Source organism: Anolis carolinensis, chromosome 5 (genome assembly GCF_035594765.1).
Source record: "Anolis carolinensis isolate JA03-04 chromosome 5, rAnoCar3.1.pri, whole genome shotgun sequence".
Classification (NCBI taxonomy): Eukaryota; Metazoa; Chordata; class Lepidosauria; order Squamata; family Dactyloidae; genus Anolis; species Anolis carolinensis.
The window spans coordinates 196,972,405-196,990,761 of NC_085845.1; the positions used below are offsets into that span (position 1 = coordinate 196,972,405).

The window sequence follows — 18,357 nt, forward strand, 5'->3', positions numbered from 1 at the left end:
ATCCAACACTCGCTTATCCAACATTCTGGATTATCCAACACATTTTTGTAGTCAATGTTTTCAATACATCGTGATATTTTGGTGCTAAATTCATAAATACAGTAATTACTGCCTAGCATTACTGCGTATTGAACTACTTTTTCTGCCAAATTTGTTGTATAACATGATGTTTTGGTGCTTAATTTGTAAAATCGTAACCTAATTTGATGTGTAATAAGCTTTTCCTTAATCCCTCCTTATTATCCCACACATTTGCTTATCCAACGTTCTGCTGGCCTGTTTATGTTGGATAAGTGAAACTCTACTGTATTAGTGTGATATTGTATTACATTATAATATTATTATCAATGTTATAAGTATATTCAATATTATAATATATATATATAATATATTTATAATTTATAAATATATAAATTTCTATATTTATAATTTATAGATATATAAATTTTTATATTTATAATATATTTATAATATTTATATATGACAGAGGTATTTTGTCTTGATTTCTATAACAAAATTTTACCTGATTTCTGTGACCGTAATCTGCAGAATCTCTCATTTCTGAATGTTCATTTTCTTTCCGCTTGCTCCAGGGTTATTGGCGATAGGGTTTATCATGGGGACGTTGTTGGGAAAGAGCGGAGGCCTCTTGAACTTGGAAGAAAAGACAGATATTCAAGACCCACAGAAGAAAGGTTAGTAATGCATCATCCCAAGCGAGACTAATCTTAACTAATGAATTGCAATTTTCTGTAGTTTCTCCATCATTCTTGAAAGCCTTGTGTTTTGTGTAGACCACATCCAGAGTATGTAGAGTAGTGGTTGGACTATGATTCAGGAAACTAGGGTTTGATTCTCCATCCGGCCACATAAACTCACTGGATGGTCTTGGGTGAATCACAATTTCTCCATCCGGCTACAAAAACTCAGTGGGTAACCTCAGTCCTAGAAAAACCTGTGACAAGGTCATAGAATCATAGAATCACAGAGTTGGAAAAGACCTCATGGGCCATCCAGTCCAACCCCTTGCCAAGAAGTAGGAAAATCTCATTCAAAGCACCCCCGACAGATGGGCATCCATCCTCTGTTTTAAAACCTCCAAAAAAGGAGCCTCCACCACATTCTGGGGCAGAGAGTTCCACTGCTGAACAGCTCTCACACTTAGGAAGTTCTTCCTAATGTTCAGGTGGAATCTCCTTTCCTGAAGTTTGAAGCCGTTGTTCTGCATCCTAGTCTCCAGGGCAGCAGAAAACAAGCTCACCAAAGGCAATGACAACTATTGACTTACGTGGTGTCATGTCTCCTTTTGGATAATGATATCTCCAATGATAGTGGAAGAAGTCAATACACACTGGGTTTTAGCTTAAAATTTCAAGGATCTATCCAATATGCTGAACCCTAGGATAAGGATTCAGCAATCTGGACAACTCCTTTGGAGTTTGGACTAAAACACAGATTGCATTCACTGAGCTTTCATCTTGGATCCATAGGATTCTTTTTGCAAGTCCTTCATGTAAGGTCTGTGTTGACATGATCCCAAGACTGTCAATGCCTCCTGTGAAACCCGTTAATTCTATGCTGTGAATTCTCCTGACAGGGAAAATGGAGTCGAGGTATTCCGAGCCTCTGGGATGATTCCCAGGAAAGCAGAAGCCATCTTCCTCCTGTATTATGAAGAGCTATTGCAGAGGCGGTTGGGGAAATATCAGTACACTGTCAGCATCCGCCCTCAGCAGCTGGTGGGGAAGTTACGTGTGGAGGTGAACATCCTGGAGAACTCGGGGATCAACTCTCTGGAAGTGCCTCCGCTCCAAAAAAGCAGGAGCAAAAGCGCAGGGGAGGGCCAAGGTAAGCAGAAACAGATCTTATTCACACTTTGTTCTTGCGTGCCTTCAAGTCGTTTCCAAACTATGGCAATCCTAAGGCAGTGGGTTGCTTTAAGTCTTTTGGGCTGTATGGCCATGTTCCAGAAGCTTTCTCTCCTGACGTTTCACCCACATCTGTGGCAGGCATCCTCAGAGGCAATCCTAAGGCAACTATATCACAGAGTTATCACAAGGTTTTCTTGGCAAAATTTGTTCAAAAGAGGTTTTCCATTGCCTTCCTCTGAAGCTGAGAGAGCATGAATTGCCCAAGATCACCTGATGATCACCATGGTCAAGTGTGGATTCAATTTCTGTTGTCTAGAGTCATTGCCTAATGCTCAAACTGGCACTCTTATATTTGCTCTGGTCACATTGATTTACTAATGCCATTTTCTTTGGGTGGCCACAAAGTATTTCTAATTAGTCAACTGAAGTTTTAAGTTGTTTTTTTTTCGTGTCAGGAGCAACCGGAGTTGCTTCTGGAGTGAGAGAATTGGCCGTCTGCAAGGACGTTGCCCAGGGGACGCCCTGATGTTTTTGATGTTTTGTGGGAGGCTTCTCTCATGTCCTCGCATAGAGCTGGAGCTGATAGAGGGAGCTCATCCGCGCTCTCCCCGGGTGGGATTCGAACCTGGCAGCTTTCAGGTCAGCAAACCAACCTTCAAGTCACAAGGCTTTTATCCCCTAGGCCACCGGAGGCTCCTAAGTTTTAAGTTAATACAGTGCTAGAAATTTGGGAAGAGCAACACCCTCATTTTGCCCTGAATCTCATTGCATCCCTGCCTATATTTAACTATAACATTATGGGTCTTTCTATCAATGTGAAGGGAAGCAAGCAGAAATATGGTGAGATGAACATGTAAATATAGACATAAAATATTTTTCTGCATCTGACAACCATCATCCTAGTCTTCTCCTGGGACTTTATTTTAAGTTAATTTCTTTTTCCATCCAGCCGTGCCAAATCACATAGGAAATCATGTTGCTTGACAGTGCAGGAAAAATGTATTATTATTATTATGATGTTGCCAAAAACAAGACCAAAAGAAAGGAAGCCTTTGCCAAAAGCAGTAGCCGGCAGGTTAGAACAGGCCGTCTACCATTCCTAGGTCTTTCCCTGTCCACGCTTGCTTTGTTTTATCTTTTTATGGCCATTTGATAATTTGGCAGCCCTGAAAGACAGGATGTGAGCCTGTCCATTTGCCTGGAAAACGCTGCAATGTCCGTTGACAGCACCGTTTCATTAAACGCCTCCAGTGCGGAAGGAGGATGTGAGCCAGAGTTCAGATTTCCCGATGCCGGAGATTGTAGCAACACTCAAGGGCTGTCATAATGAATTTGGCTCTGTTAAATTGGCCAGGCTCAAGCGCTTGTCTTGAGTCTGGAATTGTAGCTGGGATATATGGGACGAGGCTTTAGACCAAAACAGAATGTTGCGTCCATACATTTCAAAGATAACCACTTGGATACATGTGGCCAAGCAACATCAGATGGGGTTCAAGATGGCAAAGGTTGTTCATGAGGAAGAACACAGAAGCAAGGAGAGAATGAAGAAGTTTGCTTTTGCCTAATCCTTTAGGGAAGGAAAGGAATTTCTATCCTCTCTGCTCTTGCTTTCTTTGCTGGGTTAACTGAGGTCCAACTACAGCTGGACTTCCACATTTGTGGGTTTGATTTTTGTAGGTTACGCTATTCATGAATTTTATTAAAATAATAATAATAATAATAATAATAATAATAATAATAATAATAATAACAACTTTATTTTTATACCCCGCCCCATCTCCCCGAAGGGACTCGGGGCGGCTTACATGGGGCCTAGCCCGATAAAACAATCAATATCAGTAACAAGACTATAAAACAATTATACCAGTAAAACATCAATAGCAATAAAACAATAGTTAAAATCGGCAAGAAGCATACAAAAATCATACAATATTAAAACAGGAGACTAATTCATAAAATCCAGAACACAATGTGCCGGTAGAAATGGACAATAAAGTGCAAAATAGCATTGGCAACATCTCGAAATGGGGGCTATTATAAAATGGGCAGATGGATCAGTCCAACATCAAATTAGGTATCAAAGGCCTTTTGGAAGAGCCAGGTTTTTAAGCTCCTACGAAAGGAGAGGAGGGTAGGGGCCTCTCCTTAGGAATTTTAGCTCTCCAGGGTGTTCTCATAGATAGATAGATAGATAGATAGATAGATAGATAGATAGATAGATAGATAGATAGATAGATAGACTGACTGACTGACTGACTGACTGACTGACTGACTGACTGACTGACTGACTGACTGACTGACTGACTGACTTTCATCTAGGTCCTTTGCCACTAACCCTAGCAAATGTGGAATTGCTGACTGTGCTTTGAACTTTGAAATCAGTTTGCAGCTACTGAAATAAATTAAAAATTAAGGGGTAAGTGGAAGGAGGACAGAGAAGCCGTGACATTTTAAAAGCAGCTGAAAGAGTAGAATGGCAAAGAATGAATCAAAGTGATAAGATGATTCTTTCTTGATATGCTATAGATGTGGGACAAGATATGCTTCCCTACTCAACTTTCAACTGGGCAAATAGGTGCCCCTCTGTTTGCAAAGAAAGCCACAACTCCTTGTGAGTAGCTGTCTCTTGGGTAGGATCTACATGGTAGAATGAATACAGTTTGACCCCATTTACTTGCCATAGCATCCTGGGAGTTGTATTTTGCAGGGTCTTCAGCCTTCTCTGCTAAAGTATGCTTGTGCCTCATCAAACTAGAGGCCCCAGGATTCCATAGCATGGAGACATGACAGTTAAAGTGGTGTCAAACTGCATTAATTCTGCAATGCAGATGCACCTTGGTTTGTAGATCATCCCCTCCAACTGTTCTGATTTGGCAAGGACAGCCTAGATTAATCCTATGTTCTCCCAGAATTTCAGTAACTTTTGAAAGATCCCAGTTTCTCTCTCCTCCACCACTACCTTTGTCCTCAGTTGCAAACTACGTTCAAAGTTTGTGAAAAAGTAGTTTGCACTCAGTTAACTCAAATGGGGAGAGAGGAGAAGAGAGGCCTGGCTATCTACATTTCTGTATATAAGCCATTGAATTGAGATGTTTCTTTCTTAAGAGATAAATGCATACATAATGCATTAAATCTTGGCTATGAACACAAACAAGGGAGATGGATAATGGAATATCTACTTTTAAATGAATTCCCCTGTATCTCCTCACCTAAATAAATCAGTATAGATACATCCTCAGCTTTTCCCCCCTCCCAATAAAATAAAATAACAATTGTTAATATTAGTTTGGCTCCCACCATCAAAACAGAGAACAGGAAACGAGAGAGGAAGTTTTGCTGTTTTGGATATCCTCATGGTGAGGCATCTCTCCAAATGACATCAAACCCCAAAATTCCCCTCTATTTCCTCAACGGGGGATATCCGTTTCTATTCTGTTGTGTTCTCTTCGCTAACTACGTGTGCTGTTTTTCTGAGCTACCTGTGACGCAGAGCTGAAATGAACAGCAAAATGAACCTAATGCCAATGGCACTTGCAAATGCACCTGCAACAAAAAGTTTACTAGGCTGTAAAATTCAGCAAAGATAAGATGACACATATGGCTCAATCCCAGAATTTAAACAGCATGTGATCCCAAGCAACAATGATATAAATATGTCACAAACTTAAGTTTGTGCATAGAATACAATGGACCTTTGGTATCTGCTGGGGTTTAGTTCCAGGATCTATTCTGGAAGCCAATAGCTTTGGATGCTCAAGTCCCATTATATGTCCCATAATATGTAATATGAATTATGATTATGGTTGTTCTAGTAATGTCATAAACATAACCAGGCATAGCATAACAAGACTTCAGTAGACTTGTTTCATACTTATATGGACTTATTTGGATTTTACAGCAAATTATTTATTTATGAACTTGAAAATAAATCAAAATATAACAAGCTCACATAGCATTCTGTTTTAATTTGTGTTGACTCTAGGAAGGTGGGACAAGCAAGGTGGGACAATCAGTCAAAAGCCTTTGCATCTCATCACCTTGCCTGCCATGTTTGAATGATGGAGAATATTCTGCCATCATCTGTATTGAAGAAAATTAGAGTCTAGTTTTCTTATATATATTGCAGAATTATAACATTTTGATACCACATTAAGTGCCATGGCTCAATCTTATGGAATTATAGCATTTGTAATTTTGTGAGTGAGATATTTACCCTTCTCTGTCCAAAACCTCTAGTGCCACAGCAAACCAAAAATCCCAGGATATCATAATATAGAGCCATGGCAATTAAGTGCTATAATTCTGCAATGTGGGTGATGTTTTGGTTTCCAGCACAGTCAGCATTCACATGCAAAATGGGAGTCAATCTTTTGTTCTGTGCTGCATGCCGAAGATAGTCTTAGCTTTCATCATTATGCAGATGGTTCAGTCAAGAGTCTTCCCATAAGAAGCTATGATTGAATATGTCAAACTTGCCAGTTCTGAATTGACAAATCCTAACTTTAGTCAATGATACTCTTCTCCAGTAGATGATGCCTCTCCACCACCTTCAACTGTTGTTGGTCAGACCAAAACTTTGGCCAAAATCACCTTCAGTCCAACAGTGGTCCAGCAAGCAAAGATTGCAAGGAATGGCATTCTGGGAGATTTTACCATCAGATATGACGTCAATCGGGAGCTGAGTGTTGGGGATGTTCAGGTATGGCATTGACTATCCACTGTATTCCAGCTGAGGTCTGATGAAAACAAGGAAAATTATAGGATGGCACTATTATTTCCCTTCATCTAGACCAGTGATGGCCAACCTATGACACTCATGTCAGCACTGACACGCCTAGCCATTTTAGCTGACACGTTGCTGCATGCAGATTGATTGGATGACTAATGTCTTTTGTGGCCAAATTTGGTGTGATTTGATCCAGTGGTTTTGTTGTTTACTCCATGGGAATTATGCACATTACACACACACACACACATAATCATTCTATTATTATTCTATTATTATTGTAGTATATTATTATATTATTACTATTATATTATTCATTATTCATGACTACATTGAAACTACAATAGAGAGAAATCAGTGTGGAAATTGCAAGAGGTACCATAGATTGTTGTACATGGAAATAATGGTAGTAAATAGTTTTTGGTTTATTAAATACAGTTATATATTACAATTATATATTTTTGTTATTTAAACTATATATATTGTGAAATTATGTTTTTTTTCTCGAAGTGACACACCACCCAAGTCATGCTAGGTTTTTTGGTGAATTTTGACACACCAAGCGCAAAAGGTTGCCCATCATTGATCTAGACACTATACTCTTCTTCATGCAGCCTTGAATAGCATTGGCTTTTTGAGCTGCTACATCGCATTGTTGACTTATGTTCAGCTTGTGGTCTGCTAAGGCTCCTAGATCTCTCTCACGTGAAGAGTTTTCAAGCGAGGTGTCACCCATTCTATATCTCTGCATTTCATTTCTTCCTCTTAAGTATAGTACTTTATAATTTCTCCACTGAAATCCACAAATGGTTTGGGTTCATTTAGGTGCCAAATTCTTCCACCTGAGAAGACCAAAATAATTACTGACAAATATATATTACCAGGTGTAAGTTTCAGTTGCATCTCATACAGAGGATGCTCTAAGAGAATGCTTAGTGTATGATTTGAAGCCATGGTGACACAAGAGACATGACACAATGCTGAACATTTTTTTCTCATCTCACCAGGTTTTCAATGGCTACTTTGTTCACTACTTTGCTCCTAAAGACCTCCCTCCGCTTCCCAAGAACGTTGTCTTTGTCCTTGACAGCAGCGCTTCCATGGTGGGAACCAAGCTGAGGCAGGTGAGTCAGGTTTTGATTTCAGGGACTGGAAAATGTTGAATGCTGGAGGTACATTGGAAGTCCTTGTTGTTGAGGAAGGAGACGTCTTAGGTCTCTTACAGTCTTAGAGCATTTTGGTCCTATTTCAAATGCCAGGTTCCAGCCCATAGAAGGGAGCCCCTGGTGGTGCAATGGGTTAAACCCTTGTGCTGGCAGGACTGCTGACCAAAAGGTCGGCAATTCGAATCCGGGGAGTGGGGTGAGCTCCTGTCTGTCAGCTCTAGCTTCCCATGCGGGGACATGAGAGAAGCCTCCCATAAGATGGCAAAACATCCGAGTGTCACTTGGGAAACGTCCTTGCAGATGACCTATTCTCTCACACCAGAACCAACTTGCAGTTTCTCCAGTCGCTTCTGACACAAAAAAAGCCAATCAAATCCCGACCTTTGCAGTTTATGGACTAGTTTTTGGGATTCTCAGCCAGAGAGTTCTAGTATTTTGGCAAAATACAAACTGCAAAGTTCAGTAAGCTGCCGCCATAGCAGTTGAACCTGTACTCACCCATTATGGACTGTTGACTCAGGTTTGACTTGTGGTCTACTAAGGCCCCTTCTACACTGCCATATAAAATCCAGATTATCTGCTTTGAATTGGATTATATGGCAGTGTAGACTCTATAATCCAGTTCAAAGCAGATAATGTGGATTATTTGATTTGATAATCTGGATTATATGGCAGAGTAGAAGGGGACTAAGACTCCTAGCTCTCTTTCACATAGACTATCATGCCAGGTGTCACCAGTCCTATGTCTCTGCATTTTATTTTTTTCTACCATGTTGTAGTACCTTATATTTCTCCCTGTTGGAATTCATTTTGTTAGTTTTAGTTACTTAGTTACATAATAATACTGTGGTGATGATGATGATGCATCATAAGGAAAGCCAGAAGTTATTATTACTCCTTTTGTTTATTGCTGTTTGGTTTCTCATTTCTTTCCTTTTGCCTCCTCCTCCTCCTTTTCTTCTTCTTTTCTTTTTTTCATACACACATACACATTTAGTGTTTGCTTTTATTGTATTTGAAAACTTTAAAAATAAAGATAAAACTTGAAAAAAACAACAAAGGGGATCCCTATTCTAGCTTACTTTTAAGCTAAATCTTCCAAGAGTCCAGTTTCCTAGGTAGGGCAATATCATGCTGGGAAAGGGAGATTAAAACTCCTTGCTGCCAGGGGTTGGTGTGAACAGGCCAGCTCTATGGGTCACAGATTAACCTTTCCAAGGGGTTTTAGTTTCACCTGATGAGGCCAAGATTATGAAGCATTAACATTTCGGGCTCACCCACAGTGTTCGGCTTCAGATTTAACTCTTGAAAACCTTCCTCAGAAGTGCAGGGCCATTCTCCTTTTATGCAATTTATTTATTTCAATTATTTATACCCCGCCCTTCTCGCCCGAGGGGACAATGGAGCTTCATTGCATTTAAGTGCATAATATACTGCCATGTAGATGTGGGTTTTGAAGGATGAGAAAAGACAGATACAATATCACCCCTGGATCTATACAAGATACGTTCCTGGACTTCGTGTGGATGCACAAAACCATGGATGATACTTACTTAGGCGATCCCTCGTAGGCCGAGGATGATGGTCTTCCAGTTGTGGGGTCTTGGGGTGGGTCCATAGGTGGCTGAAGAGACCTATTCTTGATCTGCATGTTCTCCCCCAGTGAGGACATCGGTTTCCAGATGGAAGGCGGTCTCGGTCAAAGTTGGCTTGACAGAATCATAGAATAGTAGAGTTGGAAGAGACCTCAAGGGCCATCTAGTCCAACCCCCATGGGGGGGGTTGGACTAGATGGCAGGTCTTCCTCTTGGCACATTTCTCCATTAAGCCCTCCATACATGCCTCTTCGAACTCCGCAGCACTGCTGGTCACAGCTGACCTCCAATTAAAGCGCTCAAGGGCCAGGGCTTCCCAGTTCTCAGTGTCTATGCCACAGTTTTTAAGGTTGGCTTTAAGCCCATCTTTAAATCTCTTTTCCTGCCCACCAACATTACGTTTCCCATTCTTGAGTTCTGAGTAGAGCAACTGCTTTGGGAGACGGTGATCGGGCATTCGGACAATGTGGCCAGTCCAGCGGAGTTGATGGCGTAGGAGCATCGCTTCAATGATGGTGGTCTTTGCTTCCTCAAGCACACTGACATTTGTCCGCCTGTCTTCCCAAGAGATTTGCAGGATTTTTCTGAGACAAAGCTGATGGAAACGCTCTAGGAGTTTGGTGTGATGTCTGTAGACCGTCCACGTTTCGCAGGCGTAGAGCAGGGTTGGGATACCGAACTCTATTGAAATGATGGACTTCTGGCCCAAGAATATCATACAGTCACACTGGAGGACATAGACTAGTGGTTCCCAACCTTTTTTGACCAGAGACCACTTGTCCGGGGACCACTTTGACCAGCAATATCAGTGACAGCCAAGAACTTCAATATATCTTCCACTCAAGATGACTCATGGGTCCCAAGGTTAAGCCACTTTGAGAGCCTCCTGTTGAAGAGATAAAGCAAGGTATAAATATAATAATAATAATAATAATAATAATAATAATAATAATAATAATAATAATAATAATAATGCATGAGCAAAATCTTCAGTAGCACTTTGTTCTGGCTTTGTAAGTCATGGTCATCAAATGTGGAATGTGAAGGACATCCTTCCACAGCAGTGGCCCATCCAGTGATGCCAAAACCAGCGGGTGATTTCCAGTGTTTACTTTGGCCGAGCAAAAGAGGATAATGAGAACGTTCTCTCTATGACTGGGTTGAAGGAGAAGGACAATTTCCTTGCAATTGTTTCTACTCAGAAGGGCAGAAAAAGGAATGTAACACGGAGGGCCATCTTCAAACATCCCAGAAGAAGGGCATTGATTTCTAGACAAGGATGTTGTGTGCACCATGCCAGCTGGTGGAGGTGCCAGGGCATTTCTCCGAACCTCTGATTTCCCATGTCTTTCTCAGTGACCTTTTCTGATAATAGTGAGCTGGACTCTACTTCTATTGCGTTGAACCTTGTTTCCTTTGAAAGCGGACAGAACAAAGTTTGGAAATATTGTTATGGGTCTTCAAGACAACCCCAATTTATGGTGATTCTCTCCCAGGGTTTGCTTGTCTTCAGAGGACCTTTGCCATTGGTTTTCTCTGTGATGGATAGAGCACATGTTGTCCAAGACCACCCCAGCAGTTTTCATGGCTGAGCAGAGATTCAAATGCTGGTCTCCCAGAGCACTAGCCTGATGTTCAAACCATTAGACTTTACTAGACCCCAGTGCCTCCTTGTCAGCTCTAACCCATGGCAATGAAATCCTAGAGTTTCCTCAGCAAGATTTATTCAGAAGAGGTTAGCCACTGTCCTGCTTTGAAGCTGAGAGAGAGTGACTTGTCTAACGTCATCCAGTGGGTCACCATGGTTGAGTGAAGATTCAAACCCTTGGCATCCCAGTCCAACACTTACAGCACTACCCTATGCAGAAAACGGTGCACTTAAGGGAGCTGTCATAGATAGAAAGGAATGGCTCAGACTTTGTGGTGTGCTTTATAGTGAAGCTTTGTAGACACATTGTTAAGTAGAATTTGTGCTACACTATCCTTTTTCTGAATACTGATGTTTTATGTTTGATTGCCATTTGTTGGCGTCCTTTCTTCTTGTCACATTGTGCAATGGGGAATGCACAATTGCTGTTTTTGTCATCCCTCTAAATGAATGATATATAAGGTAAAGGAAAGGTTTCCCCTGATGTTAAGTCCAGTCGTGTCCAACTCTGGGGGTTGGTGCTCATCTCCATTTCTAAGCCGAAGAGCCGGTGTTGTCTGTAGACACCTCCAAGGTCATGTTGCCACTGGTATGACTGCATGGAGCGTCGTTACCTTCCTGCCGGAGCGGTACCTATTGATCTACTCATATTTACATGTTTTCGAACTGCTAGGTTGGCAGAAGCTGGGGCTAACAGCGGGCGCTCACTCCGCTCCCGGGATTTGAACCTGTGACCTTTCAGTCTGCAAGTTCAGCAGCTCAGTGCTTTAATACACTTCGCCACCGGGGCGAAATTGTAGCCAAAAATATCAAATCAAAAAATCCTGGTTTGACTTCTCTGTGGATTAATGTAATTACTCCACTCTGACTCTGGTCAGAAAAGGAACCCATCATTGAATGGAGTAGTAAAGGCAAGAGCTCAGTTCATCCAGAGAAAACCTAAAAGGACCACCAGTCCCTTTATTCTCTTGATACTCCTTGAGAAGAATGGCAAAGAGCTATTGCTACTACAATTTTTCCTCCCCAAGCATTCAAAAAAGTCAGAAGCCAATGTCACAGAAAAGAGAGTAGAGGGACTTGCTGCTCCTTCTACATTTTTCCCTGAAATAACTTCTCACCTTTTCCCACTGTATTCTGAGAAGAAGAGAATTCCTTCTGTCATAAGAGTTAATACTGTATCCAAACGCCTATCAACATAGGATTAACACCCTCCTTTGAATGGCTACCCTGAGGGCCCTTCCACACAGCCATATAACCCAGAATATCAAGGCAGATAATCCAGAATATCTGCTTTGAACTGGATTATCTGAGTCCACACTGCCATATAATCCAGGTCAGGGTGGATTTTAGGAGCCCTCGGTGGCACAGTGAGTTAAACCCTTGTGCCGGCATGACTGATGACTTGAAGGTTAGGTTGCTGACTTGAAGGTTGCCAGTTTGAATCCAACCCGGGGAGAGTGTGGATAAGCTCCCTCTATTAGCTCCATGTGGAGTCATGAGAGATACCTCTCACAAGGATGGTTTTAAAAATCAAAAACATCCAGGCATCCTCTGGGCAATATCCTTGCAGATGGCCAATTCTCTCACACTAGAAGTGACTTGCAGTTTCTCAAGTCATTCCTGACACACAAAAATGTGGATTTTATACAGCTGTGTGGAAGGGGCCCGAGTCAGTGCCAGCACATTCTCCTCTCCATCAAATGACTTGATTTATCCACAGGACATACTAAAATCCATAATTTTGGCCCACAAAACTGCTATTGACTTATACATGAGGTTGACTTCTTCATGAGTATATGTGTTATGCAACATCTAATGTACAACTTTAAGACCGCATCATGTCTTCCTCATATATATCAGGACTCAAGTGGCACAGCTTTCATGGCCCAATTGCAATTTACATGACTAATGTTATCATTTTAAAATCAGTGTCATTGGTGGAGAGGGGAATGTAACGAATAAGGTTGATCCTTTATCCACTGTGATGAAATTTATCCTTCCCCTTACTTCAATTCAAGGGATGTTTTTACTAATGGACACCTTTTCTTCCTTGGACAAATAATACTAGGGATGGAAACCAATTTTTGTTTGGACTATGGGAAGGGAAAAGGTTAATCTGTGATTCTTTGTCCCCTCGTTTGTTTCCAGACACCAGACATATTACACCTCACACAACTTAATGTCTTGCTTTGTTTTTTCTGTTTGATATTGTGTTGTGTTTGTTAGGAAAACACTTAAGGAGTGTTTTAAGGGAGGGAAGCAGACACCAAGAGTAATACATAGGCTTATCTCAATGGGAAGTTTCTGTTTTGTACAGAAGTGGTAGATGCGGTTTCTTTTACTTCCACAGCATGTTGATATAGGAGCCAGAACAAAGCCTTATTATTGGAGGTCACGGAAAAGAGTGGCATTTGCTTACATTTTGCATGCTTTATTGGTGGGGAAAGTGTGATTATCTGGATTGCAGGAGTTCAAGGAAAGGTAGAGGAATGTGATACAGGGTGGGAAATGCAGAGTTTATATGGCAGAGGGAATAACTCATAATGGACTCCTTTAAATTCTTTGCCATTATTAAGAGGAGAGTTATTGATATTTGATATTTGACACCTGAGCACTGACTTCCACTGTGCAAATTTGCCAACAATTCTTAACACAAGGAAACTGACAAAACTCTTGAAATAACACTCTTGCAGGTTCAAAATGGAAAACTTGCATCCGTGGGGAGATTTTATGGCCCAAATGAGCAATTACCTCTCCAAGTCTAAAATTAGACAATGTTAGTGAACATATGGCATCAAACTGCATTAATTATACAATGTAGATGTGTCCCTGGATCTGGGACCAGCCCTCCACATTTGCTGGAGATAAGGGCACAGGATCCATATGAAGAAATGTAAATAGCAAGCCATATTTTTGTTTACATGAGAGAATATCTCTGTAGGAATCTCTAGGTCCTCTAGTGCAACTCAGTGGTCAATTTCCAATGGAAGTTCAAGTGGAAGTTGACCATTGAGTCACACTTGAGGAGCTAAAGAATCTCATGCCACCACAATAATCAAATCTTCTAATAACCAAACCTGCAAAAGTGAAACCGACAAAAGTGAAGAATCAACTGGATTTGATTCAGCTGTTTCTCTTTCTAGTTTTCCTCTTTCCTATTCAAGGCCCACAAACTGTAACTCACATAACTGTGTCATAATCCGGATTGTCTTCTAATTTTATGGGCTTCTGTAACCATGCTTTGGGAATTTGCATTATCCGTAATGGACACACTCAAAAGGTTTTTCTTGTCTTTAATTTATTACAAGTTCACTATGGTATTCTTGGCCAGAACTCATCCATTTCCAAAAGATTTGATATTATCTGCAATTTCGTGTATCCACACAAAGTCTATGAATGTGTGGATATAGAAGCTGCACTGGACCATGTTTTCTTACCAAAGAAACTTTTCCAAACTTTGGCAGTGATATCTGTGAGCAAAGGGCTGGGAAGATTGGCTCTTCTCAGGGAACAGCTGTCATAATAGTTATCCAACATTCAAGGGAAAGTGGATTATGGAACTGAGTGGAAATTGTGAGTCAGTGGACAAAGAAAGGGCACCAGAATGAAAGCCTTGTGGCAGAGCTATGACTTCATGGGAAGTTCTGTTGTATATTGGAAGGCGTGTAGTTCTTGTGCTCCCCATTGGCCCACACTGTACAACAAGTGAGGGATTGTGTGAGAGAAATGTCACCAAAGGCACAGTTCTCATCTGGGGAGACCTTGGCTGGGTGAAGGTCATTGCGTCATCCGCTAAAAGAGACCACATTCGTCCCTTGGGCAGCTGGAACTTGTTTCCCTGGAGTTCACCTGATTGGTTCTGAGTCCCATCACGTATCAGTCAATCCAGACCTAAGGACCCCAAGCAGGATTATCAAAGGAAGGGGCCAGCGCTTGAGAGAAATACATTTTTCGATTACAGATGCCTGAATCTGCAGGAGCAGTGGTTCCCAACCTTTGTCCCTCCAGGTGTTTTGGATTTGAGCTTCTAGAAGTCCCAGCCAGTTTGGCAAGTAGTCAGGACTCCTTAGAGCTGAAGTCCAAAACATCTGGAGGTCCAAAGGTTGGGAAGCAGTGTGCTATGAAATGTCTACTAAAGAGAGATCTGAGTTGTGGAGCATATATTTTTGCAAATGGAATTATCCATTGGTTATAGTACCCAGCCTTTGCACAAATGAATGAGCATTCCCATATGTTGATACACAGAGGTTACTACAGACCTTTCCTAAGTAACGATAAGGATCAGAACCTTTGTAATTATAGTGGAGCAGCTGCAGTGTGTTAAATTGGCATGTTAACAAGCTTAGTGAATAAAACAAACTCTGAACTGTTCACTGCTGGTGCTGGTGCACGTAGCTGGTAGTATTGACTGCTAACCATTGGTCTTGGCTGTTAGGGTGTAGCCACAAGTTGCTGCTGCTGAAACTGGAAGCTGAAGAAGAAAGCTTTGAAAACAAACTGGGTTAGCTGCTCACTGCTGGTGCAAGTAGCTGGTGGTATTGACTGCTAGCCATTAATGTTGGCTATTTGTTACTGGTGTAGCTACAAGTTGCTGCTTCTGAAGCTGGAGGCTGAAGAAGAAAGCTTTTGAAAAAACCAGGAATGAGTGTTCATCTCACCGGTCCAGTCAAGGGCATCGTGGAACTTCGTAAGGAAAGAAGTTGAACTGTTTTATGTTTTTTCCTTCCTTCGTATTATCAAGAAGAAGGACAGAGCATCTGTCTGCATTTTCATTGTCGTGAGGATAACTGCTGTGAATTGTGTTACAGTAGAGTCTCACTTATCCAACATAAACGGGCTGGCAGAATGTTGGATAAGCGAATATGTTGGATAATAAGGAGAGATTAAGAAAACGCCTATTAAACATCAAAATAGGTTATGATTTTACAAATTAAGCACCAAAATATCACAATGCATTGAAAACATTGACTACAAAAATGTGTTGGATAATCCAGAATGTTGGATAAGTGAGACTCTACTATATATATTTTTGTTATCCTTAAAGTGAATGAACTACTTTCAATTTCTACTTTAAAACACAGCTGACTCGAGCATTTTTCTTTCATCAGGACTTGATTTCAGGGACACACAGAGTAAGAAAGGGCTGTTATATCCATAACATGATAAGGGCTAATAATCTTCCGCAGTCTGCAAATCAAACTATACGGGCGTGCTGCTAACTATGGTTTGACACCATGTACCTCAGCATGCACCTGCACATAGACATCACCCAAGAAAGAGAATCCACCCCTTTCTTAGGCAGTCTATTCCAATGTTGTCAGCTCTTTCAATCAACAAATGTATTTTAGGTGGGATCGCTTTTCTTGAAATTTGAATCAAATTCTTTAATAGAACTGAAATTAGTTGTCATAATAAGCTGCAGACTCAGTGGCTCTCCTTTAATCAGGACTAAGAGAAGCAACTAAAAAAAGTACACCCAACTTCAATGGGATTCAGCAGAATATCTCTTAGTTTCATGTCTCATTTTCTGTCTGCTGTATCAAATGAGTTCTGGGAGGGAAATTATGTGTTCTTGATAGCCCTTGGATCTGACCCGAAGGCCACCAGCTGAAAGATGTTTGCAGATTCCATGGTTATGAGTAATATGTTTTGCTGTGACATCATCAGCTTCCAGGCAGGATCGCAGGGGAAACTTAAGAGAGACTATTGAGACTTCTGCAGATCCACTTTCCAAACTGATCCTTGCATCTGGAACCAAGAAAGCGTCACTGTTTGCAAGATTGAAAGCAAAGGGAATTGGACCCGGCACTACTTTGTCCGAGAGCTCTGAGTTTTGCTAACTTGACAAGCAAAGGAAATAAGAAAATAAATGAGACAATGTTCTTAACAAGAAAAGTCTTTTCCAAGCTAGTGTCCTCCACATGAATTGCACTGGGGGATACCTGGCTGAGCACATTTGGAAAAGATCTTGGATTATTGTTGATCATATATTCAGCAGTTTGAAGCTGCAGCAAAGACAAATAATATTTTATCTTAGTTACCAAGCCAAGGAAGCTAACGGCCTCACTATATTCTGCATTGTTGCTGCCATAAAGCTAATTATTCCTTTTTTTTTGTCATCTCATTTCAGACCAAAGATGCCCTGTTCACGATTCTCCAGGATCTCAGACCTGAGGATCACTTCAACATCATTGGCTTCTCCAATCGAATCAAGGTTTGGCAACATGACCAACTAGTGCCTGTGACTCCCAACAATATTCGAGATGCAAAGGTCTACATCCACAACATGTCGCCTTCTGGAGGTAATCTTGGTCTGAAGGACGATGGACAAGATTCTCTGTTTTTCAGTCCACTTAAAACCTACTTAATACCACAAATAGGCCAATAGTACCCATGTAATATTATGCATTACTTGGTTTAGGACAGAGGAGTATTAGTTGAGGCATAAAGCAACATTTAAGCTAGTGCAGCTTTCTTGTAGGACTGTATGCTTAGACTGGGGAAACTATACCATCTGAATTTCTGCCTTTTGTGAAGTATTGAAGAACAGATTGCTCCTGAGAATGTACAATTCTAAGAGAAAACCAGAACCAAAGTGTGTTAATAAACTAGAGGATGAGCACTAGGTGTAGTAGAAGAGAGCAACTATAAAGGTAGACCTTTTGGACAACAATAATTTGGTGAGCTTTGGAACCAAAAGGACAAGTGATGGATTCAGTACTGATAAATGTACACTAAAAGTATTTTTCATGTTTTGTAGCACCTTTGAACAATTGTGGGTTGCTTAATTTTAATTCCATTGAAATCAGTGATGTTAATGTTCCCGGACATCTCACTTTTGCTGTGTGTGATGTCACAACATTTAGGCGGGTATTGGAGGTCCAACAAAACACCAAGTGACTAAAGGGATGCACAATTTATTGCAACCCACCTTTTTCTAGTAACAACTGCAAGCCCCTTCAGGTGTGGTGAGACTACAACTTTCATCAAGCCAAACTACTGGCCATACTGAATGGGACTGATGGAAAATGGCATCTCAGAGGACCTCAAGATCAACACACATAGGATAAAACAACTACAGGATATGACAACCCTTATCTGTTGTTTCCATGCAATGAAATAAACAGAATTGAGAAACTGTACACTAATGGTGGAGAGTCATTTGGGTGTGGGACAGAGAGACAAATCCAATTTCCAATTCCTCTGCAAGTCATATGACATCAGATGGCATGGTGACACCATAACATCATATGTGGGTGGAACCTGGCCTTGCTCCTTCTTCTACTCCTTCCTTGAATGTGTGTGTTCCCACCCACCAATCTCATGTGTTGGTGTCTGTTTATCCCTAAAA

General features: G+C 41.1%; 1 protein-coding gene across 2 annotated transcripts in view; it reads left to right on the forward strand.

Moving 5' to 3' along the window:
• The window catches only part of itih5 (inter-alpha-trypsin inhibitor heavy chain 5), a 44,744-nt gene that overhangs the window by 14,118 nt on the left and 12,269 nt on the right, over positions 1 to 18,357 (forward strand). Inside the window, exons 4-8 of one of the 2 annotated variants that reach the window (XM_008110253.3) lie at positions 594 to 695; positions 1,598 to 1,848; positions 6,398 to 6,570; positions 7,605 to 7,721; positions 17,137 to 17,308. In XM_008110253.3, the coding sequence (XP_008108460.2) occupies positions 594 to 695; positions 1,598 to 1,848; positions 6,398 to 6,570; positions 7,605 to 7,721; positions 17,137 to 17,308 (815 nt within the window). The remainder of the gene's footprint in view (positions 1 to 593; positions 696 to 1,597; positions 1,849 to 6,397; positions 6,571 to 7,604; positions 7,722 to 17,136; positions 17,309 to 18,357) is intronic. The other variant, XM_008110254.3, reaches the window with a different exon arrangement.